At 36.0% G+C, this 26,520-nt stretch overlaps 5 protein-coding genes across 7 annotated transcripts in view; 3 read left to right on the forward strand and 2 right to left on the reverse strand.

Annotated features, from left to right (window-relative positions):
* Positions 1-334: 334 nt before the first annotated feature.
* Positions 335-4,104, reverse strand: LOC113112546 (eukaryotic translation initiation factor 4E-binding protein 2-like). Its single transcript, XM_026278216.1, has 3 exons — positions 3,791-4,104; positions 2,768-2,944; positions 335-2,583 (listed from the first exon to the last, which is right to left on the reverse strand). Exons 1-3 carry the CDS (start codon positions 3,921-3,923, stop codon positions 2,552-2,554), a joined length of 342 nt encoding a protein of 113 aa, XP_026134001.1. The 5' UTR covers positions 3,924-4,104; the 3' UTR covers positions 335-2,551.
* A 269-nt stretch (positions 4,105-4,373) lies between these two features.
* Positions 4,374-9,086, forward strand: LOC113112545 (inorganic pyrophosphatase-like). Its single transcript, XM_026278215.1, has 11 exons — positions 4,374-4,536; positions 5,646-5,710; positions 6,073-6,126; positions 6,381-6,500; positions 7,382-7,468; positions 7,587-7,713; positions 7,800-7,927; positions 8,006-8,091; positions 8,331-8,406; positions 8,567-8,606; positions 8,772-9,086. The coding sequence occupies exons 1-11, from the start codon at positions 4,476-4,478 to the stop codon at positions 8,801-8,803; spliced, it is 876 nt and encodes a 291-aa protein (XP_026134000.1). The 5' UTR covers positions 4,374-4,475; the 3' UTR covers positions 8,804-9,086.
* Positions 9,087-10,812: 1,726 nt separating this feature from the next.
* LOC113113234 (GTP-binding protein SAR1b-like) lies at positions 10,813-12,538 on the forward strand (the record flags this gene model as incomplete). Its single annotated transcript, XM_026279398.1, has 3 exons — positions 10,813-10,920; positions 11,284-11,415; positions 11,528-12,538. Coding segments are annotated over 3 exons (357 nt in total), but the record flags the coding sequence as incomplete, so codon positions are not given.
* A 369-nt stretch (positions 12,539-12,907) lies between these two features.
* LOC113112547 (peroxisomal leader peptide-processing protease-like) lies at positions 12,908-16,366 on the forward strand. 2 transcript variants are annotated; one of them, XM_026278217.1, is made up of 4 exons: positions 12,908-14,389; positions 14,477-14,607; positions 15,473-15,691; positions 15,962-16,366. In XM_026278217.1, the coding sequence occupies exons 1-4, from the start codon at positions 13,326-13,328 to the stop codon at positions 16,162-16,164; spliced, it is 1,617 nt and encodes a 538-aa protein (XP_026134002.1). In that variant the 5' UTR covers positions 12,908-13,325; the 3' UTR covers positions 16,165-16,366. The 2 variants fall into 2 exon arrangements, with proteins under 2 accessions (XP_026134002.1, XP_026134003.1); XM_026278218.1 differs by having other exon boundaries at positions 12,911-14,389; positions 15,506-15,691.
* Positions 16,367-17,070: 704 nt separating this feature from the next.
* The window catches only part of LOC113112548 (testican-2-like), a 28,303-nt gene continuing 18,853 nt past the window's right edge, over positions 17,071-26,520 (reverse strand). For both annotated transcript variants that reach the window (XM_026278220.1, XM_026278219.1), the window contains 4 exons: positions 25,905-26,123; positions 21,624-21,686; positions 19,573-19,710; positions 17,071-19,171 (listed from right to left, as the gene is read on the reverse strand). In XM_026278220.1, the coding sequence (XP_026134005.1) occupies positions 19,026-19,171; positions 19,573-19,710; positions 21,624-21,686; positions 25,905-26,123 (566 nt within the window). In that variant the 3' untranslated portion in view covers positions 17,071-19,025. The remainder of the gene's footprint in view (positions 19,172-19,572; positions 19,711-21,623; positions 21,687-25,904; positions 26,124-26,520) is intronic.

Raw genomic sequence — 26,520 nt, forward strand, 5'->3', positions numbered from 1 at the left:
GCTTGAACTAACTGCTGGTGAAAAGTGGACACGTTGTGTTGTCATGCGTTTCCAAGCAACTAGGCTCTCTTCACGAGGCATTCATGTACTGTAATAAGGGCTTCTATAACTCCCCATTTAGTATAACACAGTTTAGCCTTTACAAAACCAGACAGGACTAACTAGCAGAGTACTAGAATCTTTTTTTTTTTTTTTTACTAAACTAATCTGCACACTTACCCTACTACTCCATCCAGCGGCAAACGCTAGTATTTCAAAATAAACATATTGTTTAAATGACATTCAAGCATATTAAAGTGCACAAGAATCTGTCAGAGAAGACAAACACTGAAGATGATATCAAGGAACTTTTATTGATCTTGCTGCAACAGTGTCCACTGGCATTGGCATTTCATTAAAACTTAAATTGAACAGGGTCTCAAAGAAGAAAGAAAATACAGTTTCCAATTTCTGCCACATTCGATAAATCTAAGCTAAATGCATTTCTGAATGTTTCTGAGACCTGGGGAAAGTATGAAGAAAAAGCAGTGATTTTTTTTTTTCAAAAATGAGTCAAAAAATAACTAAACCTCCATACTTCAGAGTAGAAACAAGCTGGGAGTTAACTGCAACCGATCAAAGACAAACCTAAACCATGTTTATTTTAACCAATCCATTTCTATTACAAATATCACACTGCTGTATTGGCAAATCTTTCCATCTCTGTAAGAAAGTAAATAATATCAAACATGTTTCCAAAAATATAATGTTTTCTAGTAAAACATAGCAATATAATCTTATCCTCAACTTGAAAGTTGGAAAGAAATCAAACAGAAAGGAACTGATCCTGTATTTAAGGTATGAAAGGGAACAGCATTTGACACAGCTGCTCAGCTTAGTAAAGTAAGGCATGGATACAGAGACTACGCACAAGAGATCACTGTAAGGGAGAACAAAAACTGTGCTTCAGAGAATGACTGGAGCACAGAAAGAGACAATTAAATTCATGAGAATAAGTCTTATCCTCTTTAAGTCACTGTTTGGATAATCTCTTTGCTTAATTCTCTTTCAATATGAATCAAACCCTCTCGTCTTCCACAAGATTTGGCATCCCAAAAAACAAACTCAACAACATTTAAACGATCTGACGTGTGAACTAAACTAGACTAAGAAGCAGACCAGAAGAACATGCATAGAAGAGCATTGGAAAGATTCAATTCAAGTTTTTTTTTCAAGATGTTTGATCTGAATGAAAATATGAAAGTCTGTTCACTACAAAACGATCCATCTTTCAAAGAATCGTTCACATTGTGTTGCTGTGAGACAGACAATAGTAAAATGACCAAAACAACACTTCAGTGCTTACCTACCTATGATTTGATTATCAAGGTTCATAAGGATTGTAGTAATCGGAAAGTGACAGTAGATGTCACAGCTGATATTAATGTTAAATATTCACTGTGCTATTTCTCCCATGAAAGGAGCTGTAAGGTGTGTACTTGTTAGGTACATAATGCAAGTGCTTCCTGAGACCAGCTCTCTTTTTGTCATCATTTTATAAAGCATCTTAAACCCTTGATCAATTCAACAGTACTTGGTATTGTTTACCTTTAAACAGAGCGTGTGAATTCAGAGCTGATGTTGACATTTCAAGCGTCTCGCCATGCAAAGGTAGGTACAAATCGGAACGGAAACATTCTCTCTGACTCTGACCTAAAGTAAAAGTTTGGTCATTCAAAACTGCGATCAGATGTCATTCCTTAACTTAAAATTAACCTGCTTAAAGGGCAAAAGGCTAATGTTGGGGTAGTTCTAAATAAAACTAGAAAATTTGTTTGGCAAACTTAAACTTAAGTAATTAAGGTCTGTGGTCTCTTTTTAGCCAGTTCTATAAAACTATTTTTCTGAGCTGAACAAATACCTGAAACAAATTTACAAAAAAAAAAAAAAAACTCTTTTAACTGTTATAAAAGACTTGGAATGAATACAGAATCCTTTCATTTTTTTAATCAAACTGTGGTTATAATCCTGCTGTCCCTTTTAAATAAAACTAGGGGAGAATAAATCCAGTAATTGTTTTCGATGGAAAAAAACAACAACAAAAACTTACATTTGGGAGGCCGTGTACATAAAGTAACTGCATTTCCTGACTTGAGTGCAAATCAGTTTACATGTGAACCAACTAGACTGCATTATGGGTATCAACTGGAACAGTGTATCTGACAATCAGCAATAAATCTCTGACGGCTGATTTGTTTATGAGTCTATTACAGTAAATTGGTAATATATCCGGGCACTTACAATACAGAATTTTTCCCTTGCTCTGTGACTTAAGCAAGTACAGCTGATGGAAGCCCTGAAACCTAAACAAAAAGAGCTCAACAGGCTCACAGGTTAACTTTCAGGGCTCCAGCAGCCCCACTGGGCAAACTTTAGTCATTTATCCCCATGATTATGCAGCACCCAGCAGCTAAAGAGAGCTAAAGGAGAGGGCTCACAACATTGGTTTCTACAAGCCAAGCCACTGGCACACATGTACCAGGTAATTAATCTTCAAGTTGGTTCCTCTTCTTTAGATGTCCATCTCAAACTGAGCATCTTCACCTGCAACACACAAAAACCCATAATTTGCATCATGCATGACCATTAAAAGAGAATAGTGTGAGCTAACAGTAATCTAACCCTCCAACCGCAGAGCCATTAGTGTTTATGTACATAAACTGATCTCGCACAAAGCAGGGAGGTTGCATTGGAAACAGTTCCAGTTCAGTCAGTTTTAAAGACCAACCTTGCCCTGGCTTGGCATCATGGTTTTTGATGTTGTTAGCCTCATTCCTCTTGATTTCATTCAGGACATTCTTGCTTGTCACTCCTGGGATAACCGGCAGGTGTGCTGGTGGGGTCTGGGCGATGGGTGAGTTACGTCGGTCTAACAGGAACTTGCGATCATAGATTATTCGAGTTCCTGCATTGTCATAAAAAAAAATAAAAAAAAACTGTTATAAGTTATATATATTTTATTACATAACTACTAGCCAACATTTTCCTTTTTGCGTTACAAAGAAGAAAACATGTTATATGGGAAACAAGAGGATGAGTATATGATGACAATTAAGTGAACTTTCCCTTCAATGATGATCATCATATGCCTTAGAAATTTGAAAAATAAACTACGATCACATATTTTAATGTTTTTTAAATCACAATGATGATTAATGTGACTGATTTAACATCAGTGGCCACAACAAATAATTATCTTATATATATATATATTCTTATTATGCCCCAATGAAAACCAAAAGCACAACATTACTACTGACTGACAGCAATCAAGATCACAAATGGTAGGGTGTATACTGCAGCACGTGCCGGACTCTGTACACGTTTACTGTAAAGCGTTATTTTGTTCCGTATTATTCTGTTCATCAGGCACTGCGGACCAATCATGTTGATCGGAGAGACGAACAGGCGGCGCTGTTTTTGTTTTGAACTACGTTACATGGCTGTGTCTCAAAAGCCAAGTAAGCAGCCTTCCTCGGCAACATGTTTTGGTCATCGAAGATTTAAACGTCTCGACAGTTTGAGCATCATAAAACTGTCTACATGCAAACTAACTAAACATTTCTAAGACCAGTACAAGTACCGTCTACGCAAGCAAAACACTCGGGTTTGAGAGAGCCTTTTATGTGGTTACGGCTTCCTGGCCAACACAGGCCACCCTCTAACATTAGACGGTCTCCATGTAAACAACAGGCAAACGGCTGCAGATATAAGCCTGGAAGTACAGCACACGTCTCAGGCGGGTTATTACCTCCCGGGGTGGTGGAGAATAAAGTGCCTCCGGGAGTGGTGCAATAATCGTGAGGTAGCTGCGTTGAATCGTTGATCAGCACCGTCCTGGTCGGGATGGCCCTGCTCTCACTAAGCTGACGACTGGACGACATTGCACTTGCTTCGGGTGCTAATCAGATTCGAGCAGTAAGTTTTCCCGATGGAAGGCAAAAACTTCGGGCCCTTTTCCCTCTTTTCTTATCTCTTTGCCAAGGCTTTCTTAACGTTCAGCTCGTCCTCCCAGCCGTCAGCACCGTCCCCTCCCTCCGCCAGGCAGGAAGCGAAGAGCGCTGGGAGGATATGACGTCCAGGGAGACTTACGTCGCACAAACGCCCGCCCCATGAAACGTCATTATTTTCATTCAGATATTATTGGTGTATATATATGTAATGAGTGTGTAAGAATATAATATAGCGAATAAACATCCTGTATGCTTCAGATATATATATATCCGCATTAAAAGTGTTATATATCACATTTCTTTTTACAGGATCTTCTAGTACTGTTTATTACTGCCGATTCACAAATCAAAAGAACACAGTAACGTTACTCGGGTCTTTTGCGCAGTTATTTCTCTGCGCATGCGCGATTTCCTCAAGCCAGTCACTGCTGTGCTGTCCTTTTTACACACAGCCTACCGGAATCAATCAACAGAGCGCACAATATGAGTTTCTCCACTGAAGAAAGAGGAAACCCTAACACTTTGAGTTATAGGCTTTATTTCAGTAAGTATGAATTCTGTTCTTCAGGGATTGTTGATGAGACGTTTGTACGGTCAGGTCAGTCAATTGAATTAAGATGAATGGGCCGCAAATCCCACGTGTCGCTTTTTCCTCGCGTCATTTATGACCTAAACCTAATCAAATTAATACATGTAATGAATATCGAATTAATTTGATACTCTTTCATAAAATGTATTTTATTGTCTTGACTAATTGTAGATTTGTGCTAAGTTATTTTTACTCTGAAGGAAGTAACCTGTTATTCAGGTACAGTAATAACCTAAAGTCCCAAAAAAGGGTAATATGTTATCATTAATAAACAGTGCAATATTTGTTAAAACCTAAGCTCATTAAAATGTGTAATTTTTGTGACGGGTGACTACAAAGTTGCTCATTTCAGCATTGCATGCTTTCACAAATGTCCATAGTATTTATTTATTTTATACTGTCTGCAAAATTGGGTGTTGTATTTATTGTAGTTGCACCTGTGCGTTAGAATGCTCACCCTTAGCTGCAGCATGACGTCACCTGCTCTCTTCAGACACAGGGCATGATCATTAACATTAATTTGTGCAGTTTAAAGCAATAATTCACTGAAATATAAAAATATTGTGATTACTGACGCATTAAAGCTGACATTCTTCTTTGGAACACCTAGTCATAAGTTGTGCAGAATATCTCAGTTCACGAATAGTGGTGTGAAATTCTCTTATGTTTCAGTTTATTTTGAAATAAAATCAATGGATGCTTCAAAACATACAACTTAATAAAGTTAAAGTGCCCGAGCTTGACCAGAATACCATATTTATGAAAGTCTGGTATACTATTTTATAGAAATACTCCATTAAATGATCACACAGGCATGTTCATTTTTCTGTCACTTTAAAAAAAATAATAAAAACTATGTATCAATTTCAAAATAAACAACAGAGGACATGGTGGCATTTTTTTTATCTAGTTAATTTTGTTTCGTGACTTCATTTGGAAATCTGGTGCTCAGCCAGATAACATCATATACTGATCAGATAACATCAGATAACATCAGTAACAGTTGCCTTTGAAATATATATTTGTACTGAAATATGCAACTCAAACTTTTTTTTTTTAAACAGAGAACTCAGATGGAAAGTACATTTCGCCATTCCATGACATACCTATGTACGCAGATGAAGCTCAGGTACAAAATGTTAATTTAATTTGTTCTTAGTTTTTCTTCTTCTAGTCACAGTGTAGATCCCCCTCCCTTATGGGACCCCTTTGGCAGTGAATGACCATTTCACAATCCAGCACAGTGTATATCAGCTCTTTATCGGGTGAAGGGACTTGGTCTGTAAGAGAAGCGATCTTTACCCTTTCAGTAGTGTCATCTTAAATCGTTCAATACTTTGGACTGTTCTGATATCTTACCTGTGTAAAACTTTATGATTAATCATTCTCATCGCTTTACATTATTCTTTTAATAATATGAAGGGTAAATTATTATGGGAGTGTCACATTTAAGCTTTCTTAATTTTTTATTCATTTTTATTTTCTCTGTAGAACATTTTCCACATGGTTGTTGAAGTACCACGATGGACAAATGCAAAAATGGAGGTACAGTATGACCAGCAGTTCAAAACTACACCACTTGCAGTATAACAGAATAAAACGATGGTAGCAGGCTATTTATTTTGCAAAGTCATATATTTACACACCTAAAACATAAACTGTTACAGTACAGTTACAGAGACTAAGTGATGTTGAAAGTAATGTAATGTATTTATGTAGAAAACCTACATCAACGACCAATTGGTGTCTGCATGAAGATTCTGTCATTCTATAAGTCAATATTATGGTTTACTTTTCAGATTGCTACAAAAGACCCACTGAACCCCATTAAGCAAGATGTGAAGAAGGGCAATTTGCGCTATGTGGCCAATGTTTTCCCCCACAGAGGATATATTTGGAATTATGGAGCAATCCCTCAAGTAAGTCTTCTAAATCAACACTGATCACACATTAAACACATAGAATAAACTGACTGGAGGTAGAAACCGCTTTAGTTTCTGTTTAAACCTTTTGTTTGTTACAACACTTATAATACACTACTGTTCAAGGTTTTGTAAGTTTTTTTTTCTCATTTGTTTATCAAGGTTGCCTTTATTTGATCAAACATACAGTAGAATATTGTGAAATATTATAATACAAATTTTCTTCTATATTAATATATTTAAAAAAATTAACTTACTCCTGTGATGGCAAATCAGCATTTTTTCAGTGGCCATTACTCCAGTCTTCAGAGTCACATGATTCTTCAGAAATGATTCTTATAAGCTGATTTCCTGCTCGAGAATCATTTCTTATTATTATCAATGTTAAACCGCTGTGCTGCTTAATATTTCTGTGAAACCATGAAACATTGTTTCTGCAGCATTCTGTGATAAATAGAACATTAATAAGAATATTTTTCTCCAAATAGAAATGTTCTGTAACATTATAAACATCTTCATGGTAATTTTGGATGGATTTTATGTAAACATGCTGCATAAGTGTTCATTTCTTTCAAAAAAAAGAATAAAATCTTATTGACCCCAAACTTTTGAACGGTAGTTTATATGCATTCCATCTTCATGAACACAACTTTAAAATGATTCTTTTAGTAATTGTGAGTATGGTTTAGTATGACTTGTAAATATGTTTGTACATATTTTCATTAAAATATGTTTAATCTAATTGCTGTCCAATTGAGACAGTTTAGCATTATACAAACTGAAATCAAAAACCTTTTTTATATATATGAATTGCAAGTTCCATTGTGTCTTTTACCCCTTAGATTTTACAACCACTTTCTTTAAATCATTTCTGACAGACTTGGGAAGACCCTGGGCACAAAGACAATGACACAGGGTGTTGTGGTGACAATGACCCGATCGATGTCTGTGAAATTGGAAGCAAGGTATAGATAATCAGTGTTTGTCTTTTGAAATATTCTATGAAATGTATAAAGCAAGCTTTCATTTGTGTATTTCTAGTTGGTTTAGATAAACAAACCCCACAATGCTTGTTCTTCACAGGTGTGCATTCGTGGAGATGTTATCAGAGTGAAAGTTCTGGGTGTTTTAGCAATGATTGATGAAGGTGAAACTGACTGGAAAGTCATTGCAATCAATGTTGATGACCCTGAAGCAAAGGACTTGAACAGTAAGTAACATACATTGCTTTTTTAGTTTACTTAGAATAGAGACATATATATGTGGTGGTGTGTAATTTTTTGATGTGAAATATAGACATTAGTGACGTGAGGCGACTGAAGCCTGGCTACCTTGAGGCCACAGTTGACTGGTTCAGGAGGTACAAGGTACCTGATGGGAAACCTGAAAACCAGTTTGCATTCAACGGAGAGTTCAAAGACAAGGTAAGTTGTTGTTCAGAAAATTGTTGTAAACAAGCTTTATATTTGTGATTGGTCCTAAATATTCTACATTTATTCCAGGACTTTGCCATCGAGACGATCAAAGCCACCCATGGTTTCTGGAAGGCACTGATCTCACAACAAACCAATGCTGGAGAACTAAACTGGTAAGGGAGTGTTTCTTCAGCGGTCTGCATTTGTTTGCTCATTTTGCATAGTATTTTATTTCAGCTCTGACTGTTTGCACTTTCATTTACAGTCACTAGATAACATGTAGAGTTGAAGGCAAGGTTTACTGCTGAAACACATCAACATAATATAAAATAATAGAGACTTTTTTTTTTTTGCTATGCCCACCTATTGCTTTAACATAAGTCATGTTGCTTTTTTCCCTTTTACTGTGCAGCAAGAACACATGTGTCTCAGAGGGAGACAGTCCATTCTGCTGTTCGGCAGATGAAGCCAAAACAGTTGTTGATGGAGTAAGAAATTAGTTTTTGCTTTCAATTAATATAAGTTTATTCACTGCTTTATCAATTGTATGGGTATATACACACTTGTCTAGGATAAATAGTGGTGATTTATGTCAAGTAAGACTTTACTACTGTGGTACCTCAAACTAATTTTTCTTTTCATTTTCAGTCATGCCCATGTGGAGAGGCTAGTCCAGTTCCAAACTCAGGTTTGATTTTGTTTAGTTTTTTTTCCCACAGTGAAACATCATATATTTTTAAAATATGATATTATATATATACAACATTAAACTTTTTTTTTGCATTGCATATACATTCAGTTTACACTTTTTCTTTTAAATGTGACATGATATTTATTTTGTCATCTTTTTCAGTTGACAAATGGTTCTACTATGCAAAGAACTGAAGAACATAACACTGTGAACGGACCAGTCTGACCATGTTTCGAATATGTATGTCATTATCTGTCTAGAATTATGGTATTTTATGAAAATGTGGGCACTTACCTTATCTGGGGATTGAATCACAGCAAGACATAGGTTAGCTCTTCTAAATGATACTAAGTTAAGTTGTATTTGTTAATGGTTAAATATTCTGTGTAAAAGATAATAAAGGTAGCTTATAGTCTGGTCAAACTCAGGTACTGTAAGATTCTGAACAAATGCTTTAATAAAGCTTTTCTCATATGACACTGCTATCAAATGTTTTTTTTTTTATTAATACCTTTTGTTCGGTATTATATTCTTTACATAAATTAAAATATTCTGTCAATTACTCCAACTCATGTTGTTTCAAAGCCACATGACTTTGTCCCCCCCATGCTGAAAATTTTGGTTTAACATGTTTTCCAACACTATCACTACCATTAAAAAATTTGGGGTCCGCAATATTTTTTTTTTTTTTAATGAACACTTCTAATTGGCAAAGTGCATAAAATTGATCCAAAGTCACAGGATAGACATAAGTGAAGACTATTAATGACTGCTGAAAATTAAGCTTTTTATTGGAATAAATTAGAAATATATTTGTATATATATATATATATATATATATATATTTATTTACAATATTACCGACTTTTTTTTCGATGCAAGCCAGTCAACATTTAGCAACCAGATGGCAACACATTAACAACCGATCCGAAACCACCCTATGCAGCTACGCAGTTCCGGTTAAACGTCAAATTCGGGCTGTTTTTTAGCAGCAGGACACAGACCACACTAACTGGTCTCCAACAGAGGCGGACAATTCCAGGTATTGATACGAATATTTCACTATTACAACGCATTGTCTTCTCTCATTAACGATTGATGCAACATTACAAATGACGCGACTGATACAGACATTCTGTAACTGCAATGTTTAATAGAAACTGTTTTTAACACCAAAAGCTAGGTTTTAGGGATTTATCTATAACGTCACACTGAGCTTTTTTACCTTTACAATACTCTACTTTGCTCATTCAGTCTCAGCATATCTGGCTGTTGTTTTCAGTGTGTTTTAAAGCGCCTCCTCCATTGATGCGTTTCTGGAAAACTCGCGCTAAACATTTTGGCTGTGTATACTACGATACATTTAAGGTACAGTTAGGGACCAATACAATAATATTTGGTTACACATGTATTCATCTTAATTTAGAATACAAAAAACATAGCACCGTTATTAATGTATAGAAATGAACTTGACTTGAGTTGCCGTCCTGTGAGTGACAGCTATGTCTGTGTGCTATAGGCGTCAAGTGACAAGGTCTTACAACTAGAAATAGTCTCTTGCTCATGTTGTGTGCGGGATCTTGGTTTAGCTATGAGGGGATTTGTGCATTCTATGGAGACAAAACGTTAAAACTTGGGTAATTTCGCAACGTAGCACCAGCTGTTTTTCACCTGCTTACAGTAGATTTAGGTAAAGAGCTTATTCTGGAGTTAGAAGACGAGCCCCTTGAAAAGTCTTGTACTGCATTGGAACAGTTCTCTCATTCTGCTGCTATTTTATTTCTGGGAACAGGCTTCAAAGATGTCTTTCATATTTGATTGGCTGTACATTGGAAATTAGTTTTTCTCGTTTTGGTGCCCACTATAGCATCTTGGGCACAGTCCAACGTAAGTCTATTGCTATTTTATTGGGATGACATTGGTTCACAAACATTGTACAACCATTGTACATCAATGTACTCGTATCTTTGTCCCATCTCTACATCTGAAGAACTGTCTATTGCTGGATGACTTTCACAACATTTGACTTGGGAGGTCTATCTCAAGGTAAATATTAGCATTTTATTAATTTAATGGTTATTAAGTTTGGAATTTCAAATTAAGAATTTTTATTATTAGAAAAAAAGTTTAGAAACAAATTGTATAAGCAACCTTGTATCACAATGCAGATTCTATTTATCAATCAATTTTCTATTCTTAATTCTCAGCAAGAAGGGTTTGGAGGAATTATCTTCCAGCAATAAATGGGATAGTGTATCTTGTGGACTGTGCTGATCATGAACGCCTTCAAGAAGCCAAAACTGAGTTGGATGTAAGTCTACTTTTTTAATACAATCAATGGTTCTGTTTATGACAAGATATATCAATAGCCTAAATGTTTAACTATGAACACATCCAAACTCTCAGAAAAAAATAAATAATACGAAGTCATCACTTGGGCAGTACACTAAGGTACAAAAGCTAAAAAGTACATCTTTGAATCTTATTTACCCCTTAATATTAGTACATATTAGAACTTCCAAAGTACATAGTGAATGTTTTGTACATTTGTTTGAGAGTGCAGAGGAATATCTGCATGACTCAGGCACTAGTTTAAATTTCTTCCCAGTTCCACCAATCAAAACACAGCCGTGTATTTGAGTAATAATGAGGGCATGTTGCTCTTTAATCATAGGCCCTCTTAACTGATGAAACCATCTCCAATGTGCCAATCCTTATTTTGGGGAATAAAATCGACCGTCCAGAAGCAATTAGTGAAGATGTGCTGAGAGGAATGTTTGGTCTTTATGGACACACCACAGGAAAGGTAGATCATTGAGGGAATATATTTTAGACATTTTGTTTTTTGTGCAGTGTATGTACTGTAATATAATGAATAATGTTTTCTGGAGCAAAACATGTCCTTTTATCTCTCTTAGGGGAATGTTTCACTGAAGGAACTCAACCTGAGGCCAATGGAAGTCTTTATGTGCAGTGTGTTGAAGAGACAAGGATATGGAGAAGGTTTTCGATGGCTTTCAGAGTATATTGATTAACTTATTTAAGGTTTATTAATTCAAACCCCATGTATTTTTTATTTAGTAATTGATTATTTATCTTTTAATGAAACTAATGAAACTAGTAACCAAGGGAGTTTGCTTTAACAGTTGACTGAGTTGAATTATTTTAAGAGATGGCATCCAGTTAAAAAACAAAAAGTGTCAATTTTATAGCATGTGAAAGGTAAACATACCATTGAACATTTGAATCAATGACTTTTAATCAGGGGTATATCACTTGTGCTGTGAAATTCTGATGTGAAATCATCAGATGATACAGAATCAGTGTTTTTGTTTTCATGTTCTATTACCTCAGTGCCTTAATGTTGGTGGTTTTTCCTAGTTCTGGATTTCCCAGTTCAAAAAAAAAACTTTTGAAGTGATTTGGTGTGGATTGCCAGTGCATATATGCTTGCGTATCAACAGTACGGAGATTTAAAATGAAATATTTATTTATAATATTTAAAAGTACAAGTGTTTGATTTGTATGATGTATTTTGATACTTTTAATTCTGTGCTTATGTAACACTCGGAGCCATGATGTGACTACATTAGACAGTTTCCACACTAACTACCTGGCTATGCAATGAGTACTTTTTGACTGTCATCTGTGACTTATTTGCAGTTATGGCATGAGAGTACAAAGGCTTTTAAATTAAATTCATAGAATAGGCCTGTGCAATAGAAAAATGTGTCATATTACTAGCTCACTTACCCAGGCGTATGTGAAAGGATTGGGATTTCCAATGCTGCTTATCTTTTCAAATGGCTATGGCAATTATTTACATGGCACTTGTAGCATTTATGTACTGAAGTAAGCAACAGCAATAATAAAAAAAGAATATTTTGGATTTTCCGTAGCCTATATACTTTGATATTAAAAAAAAAAAACATAAAGACATGTATATGACTTGTAGAAAGCTATTGGAATAAACATTTTAAACAAGAAAACAATTGTGACATCATGGTGTAGTCAAAAACGGTTATTTGGCAATATTGAATCCTTACCGTTGTGACGTGACCTTTGAAATGAACAAGGACGTTGCACAAGAACACAGTCAGATGTGTAAACAGCATCGGATTGTGAACGAAACTTTCTTTGGAGTTGGATTTTCAATGAATCCGTTGAACCGGTTAACAAAACCGTTCATGTCCAGTAGAGTTGTTTACCAATAGAACAGAACGACCGAATGTTTGACGTGATAAACATCTCTTTCGAACATAACGATCATATTTTTATGTCTATGGTATCGATGAATCGGTGACGTAAAAGAACCACTGAACCGGTTCTATGAAATGAATTGTTCAAAAGAGTCGGACTTCCAATTATAAGGACGCTTCATCGACCACGTGATTACTTGTACACCAATTAGATCATACCAGGAAGTGCTACAGATGGATCCATAGAGGATGGATCACGTCGGCGTTAAGTTAATATAGATATTATTAAATTATCTAGCCAGTCAGAGGTATTCTTTGCAACCCAAACTGTGTTTGTTAGCATGGTGTTCTTATTAATAATTTGACCTCCAGGGCCGCGTTGACATTTCTATTTTGAACTCTTTGCAAGATGCGAGAACTTCATCTACTATAAGCATACAATTTTTTTTTTTACCATTTTATTGAACCAATTGTATACTGTTATATAGACAGATCTCTGTATATCTAACGTTTGAAAATGAAGAAAGCGGAAGATTCATGTTGTGTTGTCACAGTGTCCGAGACGCCGCTTAACCTCACATCTGGATCTCCGAATGAAGAACTGAGCTGTAGTGGAGCGTTTCTGAATTACCAATCTGGGATTGTCGCCTGTAGTGGCATTTTATTTTCACGCTTTATCAATGACCGACAGTCCATGAAGAAAGATGCGAAAATATTGCATTCTGAAAGTTTCACTAAAGAGATAAAAGTGCATGTAGATTACATTCACGTTTGCGCCAACCAGTCGTGTGTAACGGACAGACGCAATACGAGCCGTCAAGAGGCTCACCTGTTAATGATGATCAGTTGTGTGGAGTTTCAAGATGCATTTAACAAAATCTTCAAGGGGGCTGATAACTGGGGCTTTTATAGTGGTACTTTGGATGCAGAAGTTCTGGAAGACTTCAGATTTTTAAGTTGGTTTGCACTTTTAAAAGTGCCCACTTCATCCACATGCGCCTGCAAGGAAACTATTCCATGGGTGAAGAGTGGCAGTCTTAAAAAGGGATGTCATGTCATCGCATGTGGGTCTCCATTTGGTGGTCTCTGTCCAGACCTCTTCATGAACACAATTAGTAAAGGTATAGTCAGTAATCTGGCTGGAGGTGAGAATGCTCTGATCCTGACTGATGCCCGCTGCTTGCCTGGCACCGAAGGAGGCGGTGTGTTTGTTAGCAAAGGAGGCAGATCTTACCTTGTGGGTTTGATCGTTTCACCACTGTGCTGGAAATCAAGTGAGTGGATTGGGCTGACACTTGTGTGCTCTGTTCACCTGATTCTGAAAAACATGCTACAGGCTGGTGCCATCCAGGAGTCGCTGATAGAAGAGTCATCACATTCACAGTTCATCACTGGCTCTCTTCAAGCTCCATTAACTGCAAACCGATGTTCAGGATCTGAATTTTGCACTGGAGTTGCCCTGATCGAGACCGGCCAGCTGTGGGGTTCTGGTGTGCTGCTAAACCAGAATCTGGTTCTGACCTGCAGGCATGTGGTGAATGAAAAGTCTGTGCTTACAGTCAGAGTCAACTTTGGAGAAAGGTACTGACATTTAGTTTGTTTGTATTGTTACAGTTTTAATCTTAATCACCATGGGATTTATAATAATATTTAAACTTTCCACCTCAGATTTCATACAGTAAGTGGTAAGGTGCTGTATTCATCAGTACCATCATCTCCCTATGATATCGCTGTGGTAGAGCTTCAGGAGCCCCTCGCAAACTCAGTAAATACACAGTTTACCACATACTTTCACCCAGGTAATGTGCTGCAAACCTCTTTTATTAAAACTCATATTAAGCCATGTCTTTTCTGAGATGTTGGTGTTTTTTTATGTCTAAAGCCACCAACATCAGACAAATGTTTGTTCCTTCCAGTGTGTTCTGGTTTATATGTACTATAACTTCATATCCAAATATCAGATGGTTTTGTATCCATGTTGTATTTGTTGTTGATATTTGACACTGCATTCTATATTTAACCATTTTAAAATACACAACCGACAAACTACAAAGTATATTTCATATTAAACCCCTTTCTTTACATACAAAATAGAACCTTGGAATAACTTATTTCTGCCATATAAAAAAAATAATGCTTTGTCAAATCATAGATGAGCTAATAAGCCACAATTATGATACATTAAGTCATGATTATGAGATAAAAAATGAAATGAACAAAAAGTCTAAATTATGAGAAGTCGGATTTATGACATATTTATGACTTGTCATTATCACAATTATGACGAGTCATACTTATGTCAATGTTAACAAATTATAAACTTAAAGGATGACAAAAATTCTAAATTGATAAATTGTGGCTTGTCGTTTCAATTTAGAATTATGACTTTGTATCTTATGATCACTGATCTATAATATAGATATATATATAGATCGGTGCTTATGATTTATCTGAATTATCTCCTATGACTTACTATCTCTTAGTTTTGACATTTTGTCATAACTATGAATTGCCAAAGCATGATGTACTAAAATTATTTGTGAATCTAAATTCATTGTTTGTTGACCGTACAACATATATATAAAGTCGTCAATTAAATGTATTATAAATACATATAAAAGTTGATATATAATTTTGTAACTGTGTGTACTTTTCCCTGTGCAGCACCTGGCATTTTCATGTTGTGTATTTGTTTAGGTGAGGATGTGCTTGTTGTGGGTTATGGACCTTTAGGGAGCAGCTGTGGCCCTTCGTTGACCTCAGGGATCTTATCCAGAGTTATTACCCATCAGTCACAGCCTGTGATGCTGCAGACTACATGTGCTGTGCAGTCTGGAGCCAGTGGTGGTGCTGTGGTTCGTTCTGCCACTGGGGAATTGTTAGGTAATATCATTCATACATTTATTCTTAATCAGTTTTAAGAATAAAGGTTTTGTTTATCAGCACATCAACCGGTTGTTCGGTAGAAATCCAGTATTCACTGGAGATTGAAATAAACAAGACCATACAATAACCAGAAGGGGGCACCATGTGACCAATTAAGCATATATTTCTCTCTTACTATCAGGCATCGGAGTATCTAAATACACATAGGCACATAGTATTTTTTCTCACATGATTTAAAAAAAATGTGTATATATGTTCTAATATTAGGTATCGTGTCCAGTAACACAAGAGACTTTGCTGCAAAAGTGACGTATCCCCATCTGAACTTCAGCATCCCAGTGACTGTTCTGGAGCCTCTGCTGAGACATTTTGCTCAAACTGGAGATGCTGCTGTGTTTAAGGCCTTAGACAGTGCAGAGGATGATGTCAAGAAGATATGGAGACTACAAAGCATTCAGAGCAAGCTTTGATCATTCTCCAAAAGAAAACTGGAAAATGGAATTCACATGAATGCCTGTGATTGTTTCCAAATATACAAGATGCATTAGAATGAATATATAACTACTAAAATGAATCTTTGTGTATTTTAAAGGTGCCGAAGATGTGAAAATGTTATTGAAAAATGATAATATGACAGCTCTGTACTGATAATAAAATGGTGTATATTTCTGAGCTTCTTATTTGTGGACTTTTTAATGTACAATAATTTAACTTAACTGATTGTTTAAAAAATCCACACAAAACAAAACTGCACCCGTTAAACTGATTAAATATTCTGATATATGCAAGTGAACATAATGACTTGATTTCTAACCATTTCTGTAAATGCCAATCAGTTTGCTACAGTGCATCATTAATAAATTAAATGCATGCCAAAACTAAAACAACTTCTAAAACAATTTCATCACACACATTTATTTTTTTATTTTTTGTAAAATAGTTAGAAACCAGGTATGATTAGAAACCAAGGCTTAAAACTGGTTTCTAACTAGGTTGATGTATCACTCATCTGGATCACTAATGTGAAATGTGTGCCAGTGATGAAACAATGCAGTATTAAAATTTCAGAGAATTAAAATTGCATCATGCACATTTTTTCTCTTAATTACAATAAGTGAATATTTCAAAGATATGTTTACATCATGACTTCTATTAAAGTTCAAATGTACTTTTTGTTGTTGTTGAACCCCCTGGTTACATATATGTCTTGAGAACCAGCTTTTGTTGGGTATTTTGGTAGTTATTATAAATTGCTCTTGTCAAAAGAATTTTTAAAAGTGGGTTGAAAATATTTGTTTTCTCATGTCTCCAGTATCACGAGAAAATGTGCATGTTGCAGAGTTTTGGGAGTAATTAGGAGAACAAATGAACAGCACTTTTGGGCCCAGTGCCTTTAATCATATTCAGGCAAGATGACACACTTGGACAAAGAAACATGCAACTAAATGCAAATATACTGAAACTCAGCGTAAATATAATGTTTCCTAATAAGTAAATCCAAGTATTTACAATAATAATGGCATGTACATTACAATACAATCATACACCAGTCCCAAGTAGTATAACATTAGCAGACTCCTGTACACTGCTGAGTAAGACATCAGGACATTCACTATTGACTTGTAATGAATTCCATCACACCAGCAAGGTGCATCACATATGATAATCCACAAATAATTTATATTTCATCAAGATTCATTTCAGTGACACTTGGAGGATTTCTATTCTTCTGTAGATGCTGCGGTACATTGATGAATGTTTACAATGGGGATGTTACCATATCAAATGAGTTTTCTCTTGCATGTGTGGAGCTTCGAAATCACAACTGAGTGAATTATCATACCAGACTGAGTCTGTAACTCATAAGTTTTACAGCATTTTAACCCTAAAAACTGATGCTTTAGATATTTTTCTCTGCAAGACTCATGTACTTCTTTACCTTAAGTCATAGATTTTAAGATTCAGACCTTGAATATAAATCCCTTCAGCACCATATTTTCACCTAGGAACATTACAGCCAGCACATCTTTCACTGTAAATGATGGGAAGATCTGATTAGAAGACATCTGCAAAGACAGATTGGTCCCTTTGGGTATATGAGAGAGAATATTTCAGAACGCATTTTCGAAAGCTCATTCCTGCCTCTCCTGTTCATCCATACACTACCTTGTTATAATAGCTGTGTTGCATCAGAAGTACCGTATTACAGCCTGACCTAGTGAAGTATAAGCAAATTCTATTATGACAGACATATGAAACCAGAGCGCACATATCTCAGGATTTATTACTGTCCATTTCAAAGAAAACAATGATTTGGACATCGGGGAGAGGGAAAAAGCTACTGCATTGAGATGTAATATATATGAAAATATAATGCTTTGCCATCTCTGGTTTCGGAGCATTATTACACAGAAGGCAGAAGAAAAAAGTGCCTTTAGGACAAGGATCATCTTGTAGAAGTGCATTGTGTGTTTCTGGCAAGTAGCCTAAAGTAGGCTGTAGTTGTGAGCGTGGAGAAATTGTTCTTCAAATACATTGACAAAGGCTACTTCATCTCAAGACATTTATGACTATATCTACTTCAAGGTTGCAAAGAAAAGATGCAGAGACTGTTTCAGCCAGAACATAAAAGAATAAAATTCTTAGCTATTTGAGCTAAGCTAAGCTAAGCTAACTTAGCTCTGGGTTTTTTGGACTTTGTGTCTCTTTGTCTTTATAATGATCTGTGTTTATATACCCTATATCATTTGGAGGATATTTAAAACAATTTACATAAACTCTAAAAGCAGAAACATTAGCAGCAGTCTCAATTCCCAAAGAAAGCAGTTGCTGATGGTCGACAGAAGATCTATTGAAACAGGTTAGACCCTGAAGCCTGTCCATCTTTATATACATAGTTTAAAAGGTTGCTTTAGACTTAACAGGTATCATTTTGGCATTTCCGAACGCATAGTGATGATAGAATGTTTTTATTAGACTTGCATAAGAATGCATCACATCACACCTATCAAGCGCCTAATACTGAGCTCGTGTTTGCAGATGCTAGAGACTGATTCAGGAGACAACTCTTGCACTTACAACAAAAACATGATGTTTCACAAGTATTCAGAAGCTCAATAATTGAAAACTCGTTCCCAATACGGTAATCTCACTATAGCTAACTAACCAAGCCACCCTCCCCCCACCCTCCCCAACTCAATGCTGTTTGGAGTGCAGTATAAAGATGACCGACCCTCCTATGTCCACCGTTTTAATGTCAGAAGATAGAGCTGCCTCTGTCGAAATGGACCACAGAAAGCTACGTCAGACAAGGTGAGAATCACGTTTCGTTTTACCAAATGTATCCGCCGTCATCTACTTCCCCCACTTCCCCTTCCTCCTCCTCAGCCTCCTCGCCGTTCTCCTCTGCCTCCTTTTCCTCCTCATCTTCCCATCCAAGTCCACTGCCAAAATCGCCCGAGTACGTGACCACCTCGTCTGGAAAAGGGAAATGTTGTTTAAAAAAATTACCGCGAGCGATTTATGTGCAACAAAGACTAAACAATACACGCTTGGCACAAGGACAATAAACAAACAGGAGGTGTGACTTTGACGTTGGGCTTTTTAATTGCTATTTCATGTCCAGTCAGGGGATTTGTTCTCATCACCTGCAGGTCCGTTGCAGCCAGTAGTAATTAATCTTACGGACCTTTATTTCGGGCGAGACAACTGCTCTTTTAGAATGGAAATGAACCTGGCCTAATGAATGTAGCACTTGGTCTTCTGTCAGGTGGGTGACTGATGATTTTGTGGATCGAAGTCCTAAACCCTGTAGCTACAGAAGGAGCATTGTCCTCTGTGTGTGTGTGTGTGTGTGTGTGTGTTGTGCTCCTGCTCACCACAGTCAGGGTTGCCATGGATTCTGGAGCCCATTAACTCTCCTCCATGCTGGTCCACACACCAGCACTCCCCTCTGCTCTTGTCACACTGCAGTCTCCTGTAAAAGCCGTCCTCATCACAGCTGGGAATGTATGTATCTGAAATGACAAGTAGAGAGAGTAAAGCACAGACATGCACGTTTTGAGAAACACCATGCGTGTTTTACATTCATTTTCATATCCTATATAAAATGAGTGCTGCATCACGGGTGACATTGGAAACTAGTTTGCATATTGCTGTAAATCATGTGACAAACTCAAGTGACACTGCTCATTGTAATGCATAAAATGTAACCTTGGTGAGGGTTGAGGGCCGGGTTTCTGTCTGCAGTGTCTCAAATTATGATGTGCGATAAAAACCAACTGCATGGAGTAATAAACACCTATATGTCCACATAATCATCATGATATATTTTGCAATGAAATGCAGGATGTAACTCTCTGATGCACTGTGTGTACTAGGGGACAAATCCATTTTAACCATTCAGAAGTTCAGATGTTACATCCCAATCACCAACACACATGATTCTATTAACCTTTACCCATAATTCATCCTGACTGTCCTATTTATGACTTTGAGTGTTTTTTATTTATGAGAACATGAATTAAACATAGCTGGCAAAAGTGATGACCATGAGCTTAGTAATGCAACTCTACACCATAATATATACCATAATCTTGCATCGCAATGGACATTCTTATATTTCTGTTTTAAAAAGAATATATTAAGTAAAAAAAAAAAAATTTTTCATTGTGATGTTAGTATTTATGCATTATATGGTTAAACACAGGTTTTACTTTCTAGTGTAGGCTTTTCCATTACCTATAATTTTATGACTGTCATCTTTTTATATGAAAATGCACATCATGGCTGAGAAAGAATATTATGTTATTTTGGAATGCACAAATGTTTAACTTTAAATGTATCTTTAAATGTATCATATAACAAAAAGGGGTTTATATTATAGGTTTATATCTTATATCCCTGTTTTGACATAAAACCCTTTGCAAATTTATAATATAGTGCACAGCATAAATGAGTACACCCCCTCTGAATAAATATAAAATATGTATTTTCTTAATGATCACTAATATAATTCATGGAAAGATGGCAAAATTGAAACATATAAAACATACTCAATAAAAACAACAAAATGTATGCCAATATTTTCTGTAAAATAAGTAAATTAGCCAATTTTGTTTAAATGAAATATCCAGAAAATGTATAATATATTCTAATACTTAGTTATGTCCTCCAGAACTTTAAGTATACTGCTCTGACCCTTCTTGGCACTGAGTGTACAAGTTCATGTTCATGACAAATTTTCACTTTTGTTTTTGTTTTATTAAGAAACTTTCAGGAGGGTGAACTCATTTTGCAGCACAAAATTGTATTACATTGATAAGAAAATCTTATTTTGCTGAATAATTTTGGCATTCTTCTTTGGTAATTGATCAAGCAGGCTTGTTGGAACAGTATACCTTCAAAGAACCCTAACATGTCTTCTTAGTAAAGAGTAATGGTTTAATTTTAAATTTTAGAGGGGCTGTACTCATTTATGCTGTGCACTGTAAATGTATCTAAGAGTAAACATGGGTTAATCTTTTAAAATAACAATGAAACTCTTAATTTGTATTATATACTTTGGCTGAATCATTTGCAGCGCGTCCTTGGAGAGTCCTGAGAGCGCAGCTGCCAAACTTGCAGCACTTCCTGCAACCATGAGCGCCATTCTAATCCACACCTGATTAGGAGATAATCCCAGCCTTGTGCTTGTCATCTGTTAAATGAAACTCCTCTAAAGTCACTTCTGCCAGAGCCGCCCTCTTTGATCTCCCTTCTGCTTTGCTTTTACTTTTTACTGACTTTGTTTCTCCCGTTCTTTTTTCTTCCATTTGTATACATTCTATATAACCTCTTTCTCTGGTTCTCCCTTTGTTCTTCTACTTCAAACCTTAATTTGCTCTTTCCGAGATAGTACAGAGAGTCTCAACGGAGCGTTCATTCTTACCTGGTTTCTTTTTGGCTCCTTCTTGCACTTGGATTCTCTCAAGCTCAGCCAGGCAGGGAGGCTCTGTGGAAAGAAAAACAATCAGTGCCTTAAGGGAAGAGCTGGCGCTAATCTCCTCCAGACAAACGCTTCACACAGGCTCCCGCACAAACTCCCAGATGAAGCGACATTACACCAGGGCTGCTCTCCAGGCAGCTGCACAATCAAATCACACTATCACACCCAAACACACATGCATTTTAAAAGTGGCACAACAGACAGATCTAATCTCTAGTTTTATGACAATATAATTCATGAAAGAAAGAGTAAATTACATTTTTGAGTAATAGAACTTGCTTTGAATATGTTATGAACAAAATTAACACTTGTTAATAGAATATTTCTAAATTGCAATTTTCTCTTTAATGCCCTGAGGTGAAATGTACACCATTCTTACAATACATTAGATGAACGTTTCCACAAAAATGAAAATTCTATCATCATTTACTCACCCTCAAGCCATTGAAAACCAAAATGACTTTCTCCTGAGGAACACAAAAGCATGATGTCCAAGCCGCACTTCTTAATATTATAAAAGTAAATGGTGACCACAGCTATTAAGTAGGAACCAATATGCCAAATAATTCAAAAGAATATTTCTTTTTAGGTCCACTCTTAAATATAAAGATGCTTCATGATGCCATAGAAGAACCTATTTTGTCTAAATAAATAAATAGTTTTATAAAGAACCTTTAACATCAGAAGAAATGTTCTGTTTCACAAAAGGATCTTTGTCGTGAAAGAAGGTTCTTCAGATTATAGAAAGGTAAGAAAGAGATGGTTCTTTAAAGAACCTTTGACTGAATGGTTCTTTGTGGGACCAAAAATGGTTCTTCTATGATAGAAGAACCATTTATGGAATCGCTGTGAAGAATCTTTTAAGCACCTTTATATTTAAAAGTGTATACTCTTTAAACAGAGATAAACAGAGGCACTATGTGACGAGTGGGGTGGGGCCGAGGGACGTGGGAGGAGCGAGGCCGGTGGAGTGATTGGAGATGAGCTACACCTGTTCGACCCACTGGTCTCAAGGCCCACGGAGGAGATGGAAGGATATAAAACTGGAGCGACGACAGTGAAGGACGAGAGAGGACCAGGCCTGGGCTTTTAGTTGTATTTTGGTTTTTATTTGTGCGCATCAGTCGTCCGTGAGGGGCTGATGCGCTGTTTTGTGTTTATTTAGAATTATTAAAGTTGTTATTTGATCGTCCGCCGGTTCCCGCCTCCTTCTTCCAGATGAATATGGAGATTTTATTATCACACACTATTTGCCTACATTTTTTTTTTTTTTTTTGTGTGTGTAATCTTATTCAAATGTTTTAACTTTTATTGTCTTAACTTATTACACAATAGTTAAAAAAATTGTTAATGCTTGAATATGAAATTATTAAAAAATGAATTTATATCAATAAATATTAAAATAAAACTGCTAGTAGGTGACAAGTCCCTGTTTTTAATGAGTAAATTTTTTTTTCTCCTTTTTTTTTTACTTTGAAGTAGCATATTCATTTAGAAGGAGTAACTAAATCATTCACTCAAACTAGTTTTGTTGCCATCCCAAATGTATTCTAAAAGAGTATGATGTACATACAATACATGTAGCAGTGAATGTGTGGACTCTTTTTTTTTTTTTTTTTTTTGTTTGGTTTTTGAAATCAAATGATTTGATGATTTTGGTTATCACACAAAGGTATTATATATATTCTGTATATATGAATACAGAAGACTTAGAAAGTAGCAAACAAGTCATACAGACCATTTGAATGGTCCTTTTTGAAGCTTGACATCTCTAGTCCCCATTTGCTTCCATTGTATGGAAAAGAGCAGCTTGGACATGATCCAAAACATCTTCGTTTGTATTCCACATAGTGAAGAAAGTCAAACAGGTTTGGGAATGACATGAAGGTTAGTAAATGATGACAGAACATTTCCTTTAATAAATAAATCAGTGCAGTGCACATACTGGAATATTCTCCAATGCTTCAAAACTATCATGTTTCACAGCTGTATGTGAGGGCCGGAGAGGTCAAGTCTAAAAAATGCAATGGGTTTCTATCTGACTGCCTGTCTGATTTTAGTCCCAGAGAGTTTGAGACTGAGCAGGCTGTAAACAACCAACACTGATGTTGTTTTTCCCCTCTGCAATGGCCATTTCCTATCCAACAGGGGAAATACAAGGGGAAGACAAAGTGTGACAGGCCAAAAGCAACTGTGCCCTACCCAGGAGAGATGAGAGTGCCCAGCTACATATTGTGAGCAGAATCACATCAAACAAGAACCAGGCTTGTCTAGTGTGTGTATACTGTATGTGTGTGTTAAGATACTGCTAAGATACAGCTCTGTGCCCCTCCAGTGCAATGCACAGTGGTACATACTTCTGTTAGTGTCAAGAAACTTGCCATGCTCCATTGTTTAAGTAAACACACACACACAAACACACACACACACACACTCAAAGAATTCCTCAAACAAAAGAGAAACACACTTATGAGTCTCATTAATATGTAGAGCATGTTGCCGATAAACACATGCACATGCAAACAGACCTACACTCTCCCCCGCTGACACACACACACACACACACACACACACACACACACACACACAGTCTGTCAGTCAACCTAGCAACACACACTGAATCACAAATCCTCCAGACTTACGCATCTCGTCAAAAGGAATTCTCTACATCACTCTCACCACATGCCACTAACAGCTAAAGGTCAATTAACATCATCTCCAGCTCTCCCATCTCTCATTTTCCATCCAAAGGGGGTGTTTGTAGAGGAAATGAAAGATTTGGATTACAATAATCCAAACATACCCCCCCCCTTAATGTTTGATTATATTTAGAAAACCAATTAAACTTAATCCAGTGCAAACTGAATGAGTTAGTGGCATGAGTCTGCAGAACTCAATGCACACAGATGGATGTTTCTAAAGCCCTGCCTGCACCGACTGGTGTCTTCTTTATATTTACTGCCTGTCCAGTGCATGCTGATGTAAAATAAATGTGCTCTGCTACCAGTTGAGTCTTTGCATGCAATATCGTCTTCTGGGCTTTTGTAATGGAAACCAAATATGCCCCTCAAATCCAATTCAAATATCATTTCAGATTTGAAAGCCCCAACTCACTGAAGCAGTGTTCAACACACTCAAACACGGACTAGTGCTTGCACTGATGTTTGGCCATGTGTCCCCCTTCTGTCACACTGATATAACCAAGCAGAGCAAACTGTGGACCATGGCACTGACCAGCAGGGTGCAGGGCACAAATGTGCAATACTGAGGCGACAATCCCAGTTAGAGCTGATTTTAAATCTGATGCGTGTATTTTTTTTCAATGTCAAAATATTTGCTTCCTTCCAGTTCTACTTTTTTGAGTGTTTTGCCTTTTGATGAAAATATTCTGTCAATTTAGTCAATATTTTTGCCAAATCATATTCATTAATTTTGGTTTTCGTAAATGTTACTAAAATTCAATCTAATTTTATACACTAATGATTAGAATTTGAAACGAAAAATCTTTCTAAATTTTTTGTCAATATGTTTTGCACTTATAATTTTATATATTTATCAACAGTATGTTTTAATTAAAACTGGTTACTTGTCATCATGATGTAAATTTTTAAAAGGACATACACTACTGTTCAAAAGTTTGGGGTCAGTAAGGTGTTTTTTTAAGAAAGTAATTTTATTCACAAAGGACCCATTAAATTGATCAAAAGTCACAGTAGAGTATTGATAATGCTACATAAATTATCTCAAAATCTATTGTCTTTATTAAAATATATTTCAAATAAATGCAGCTTTTTTTACAGCACAACACTGATAATAATAAAAATAAATATTTATTGAGCTCCAAATCATCAAATTTGAATGATTTCTGAAGAATCATGTGACACAGAAGACTGGAGTAGACTAATTATGCATAAAAATCAGTTTTGCCATCAGATAAATCAATTAATTACATTTTAAAATATATTAAAATAGAAAATAGTTATTTTAACAACATTACTGTTCTTATGTATTTTACATAAGAAACTTCTTTTAAATTTTTTTAAAAAATATTGCCCAAATATACCAAATATTTCAGTGGCAATGTACCAAATATTTGGTAGTGTATTATATATGATAAATATATAATATTAGTAGTATATTATATTATAAATATAATATTTAATTATGTTATTTTAAAAAGTCATTAAGGCCTGGTTCAGTTGTGTAGAGATACTAAAAACTCACTTTCTCTCCAAAAGCAGAGGCACCACTCAGCTGTGGAGACTTTGCCATCATGGTAGGAGTCACAGGAGTTGAAGAAGGGCCGTATGCACACTTCATACTTGTCCAGATTAATGGCAGACAGCTCAGCATGATCCAGATACAGGTCACTGTTCGTGTCCAGTTTAGAGAACATCCAGCCAATAGAGTCCTTACAGGTCGCAACAAGAGTTCGGTCCACAACTGTGCACAAACATGCACAATTAACACAAGAGAAATGCTAGCTTATATACTGTAATACTTCTGCACTTTGTGAGCTTTTAAAACTGGTTTCTAAGAGCCATCTCTCCCAGAACCGCTGATTGCAACATATTAGCTTTAAAAATTTTATCAATGTCCTTTTTAAAAGCAAAATCACTGACAGTAGATCACTCTGATGGCAACCATGAACAGAAGCTGTTTTTTTTTCTTATATATATATATATATATATATATATATATATATATATATATATATATATAGCAAACAATATAAATGTAACAAACAAAAGAGGCATATGTAGTTAGAGAACTGATGAGGCATGTGGTTGATCTGGCCATTTTTCTGCCATTAAATGTTCACTTTATACCGAAGTAGATG

This window comes from Carassius auratus, chromosome 13 (genome assembly GCF_003368295.1).
Source record: "Carassius auratus strain Wakin chromosome 13, ASM336829v1, whole genome shotgun sequence".
NCBI classification, from domain to species: domain Eukaryota; kingdom Metazoa; phylum Chordata; class Actinopteri; order Cypriniformes; family Cyprinidae; genus Carassius; species Carassius auratus.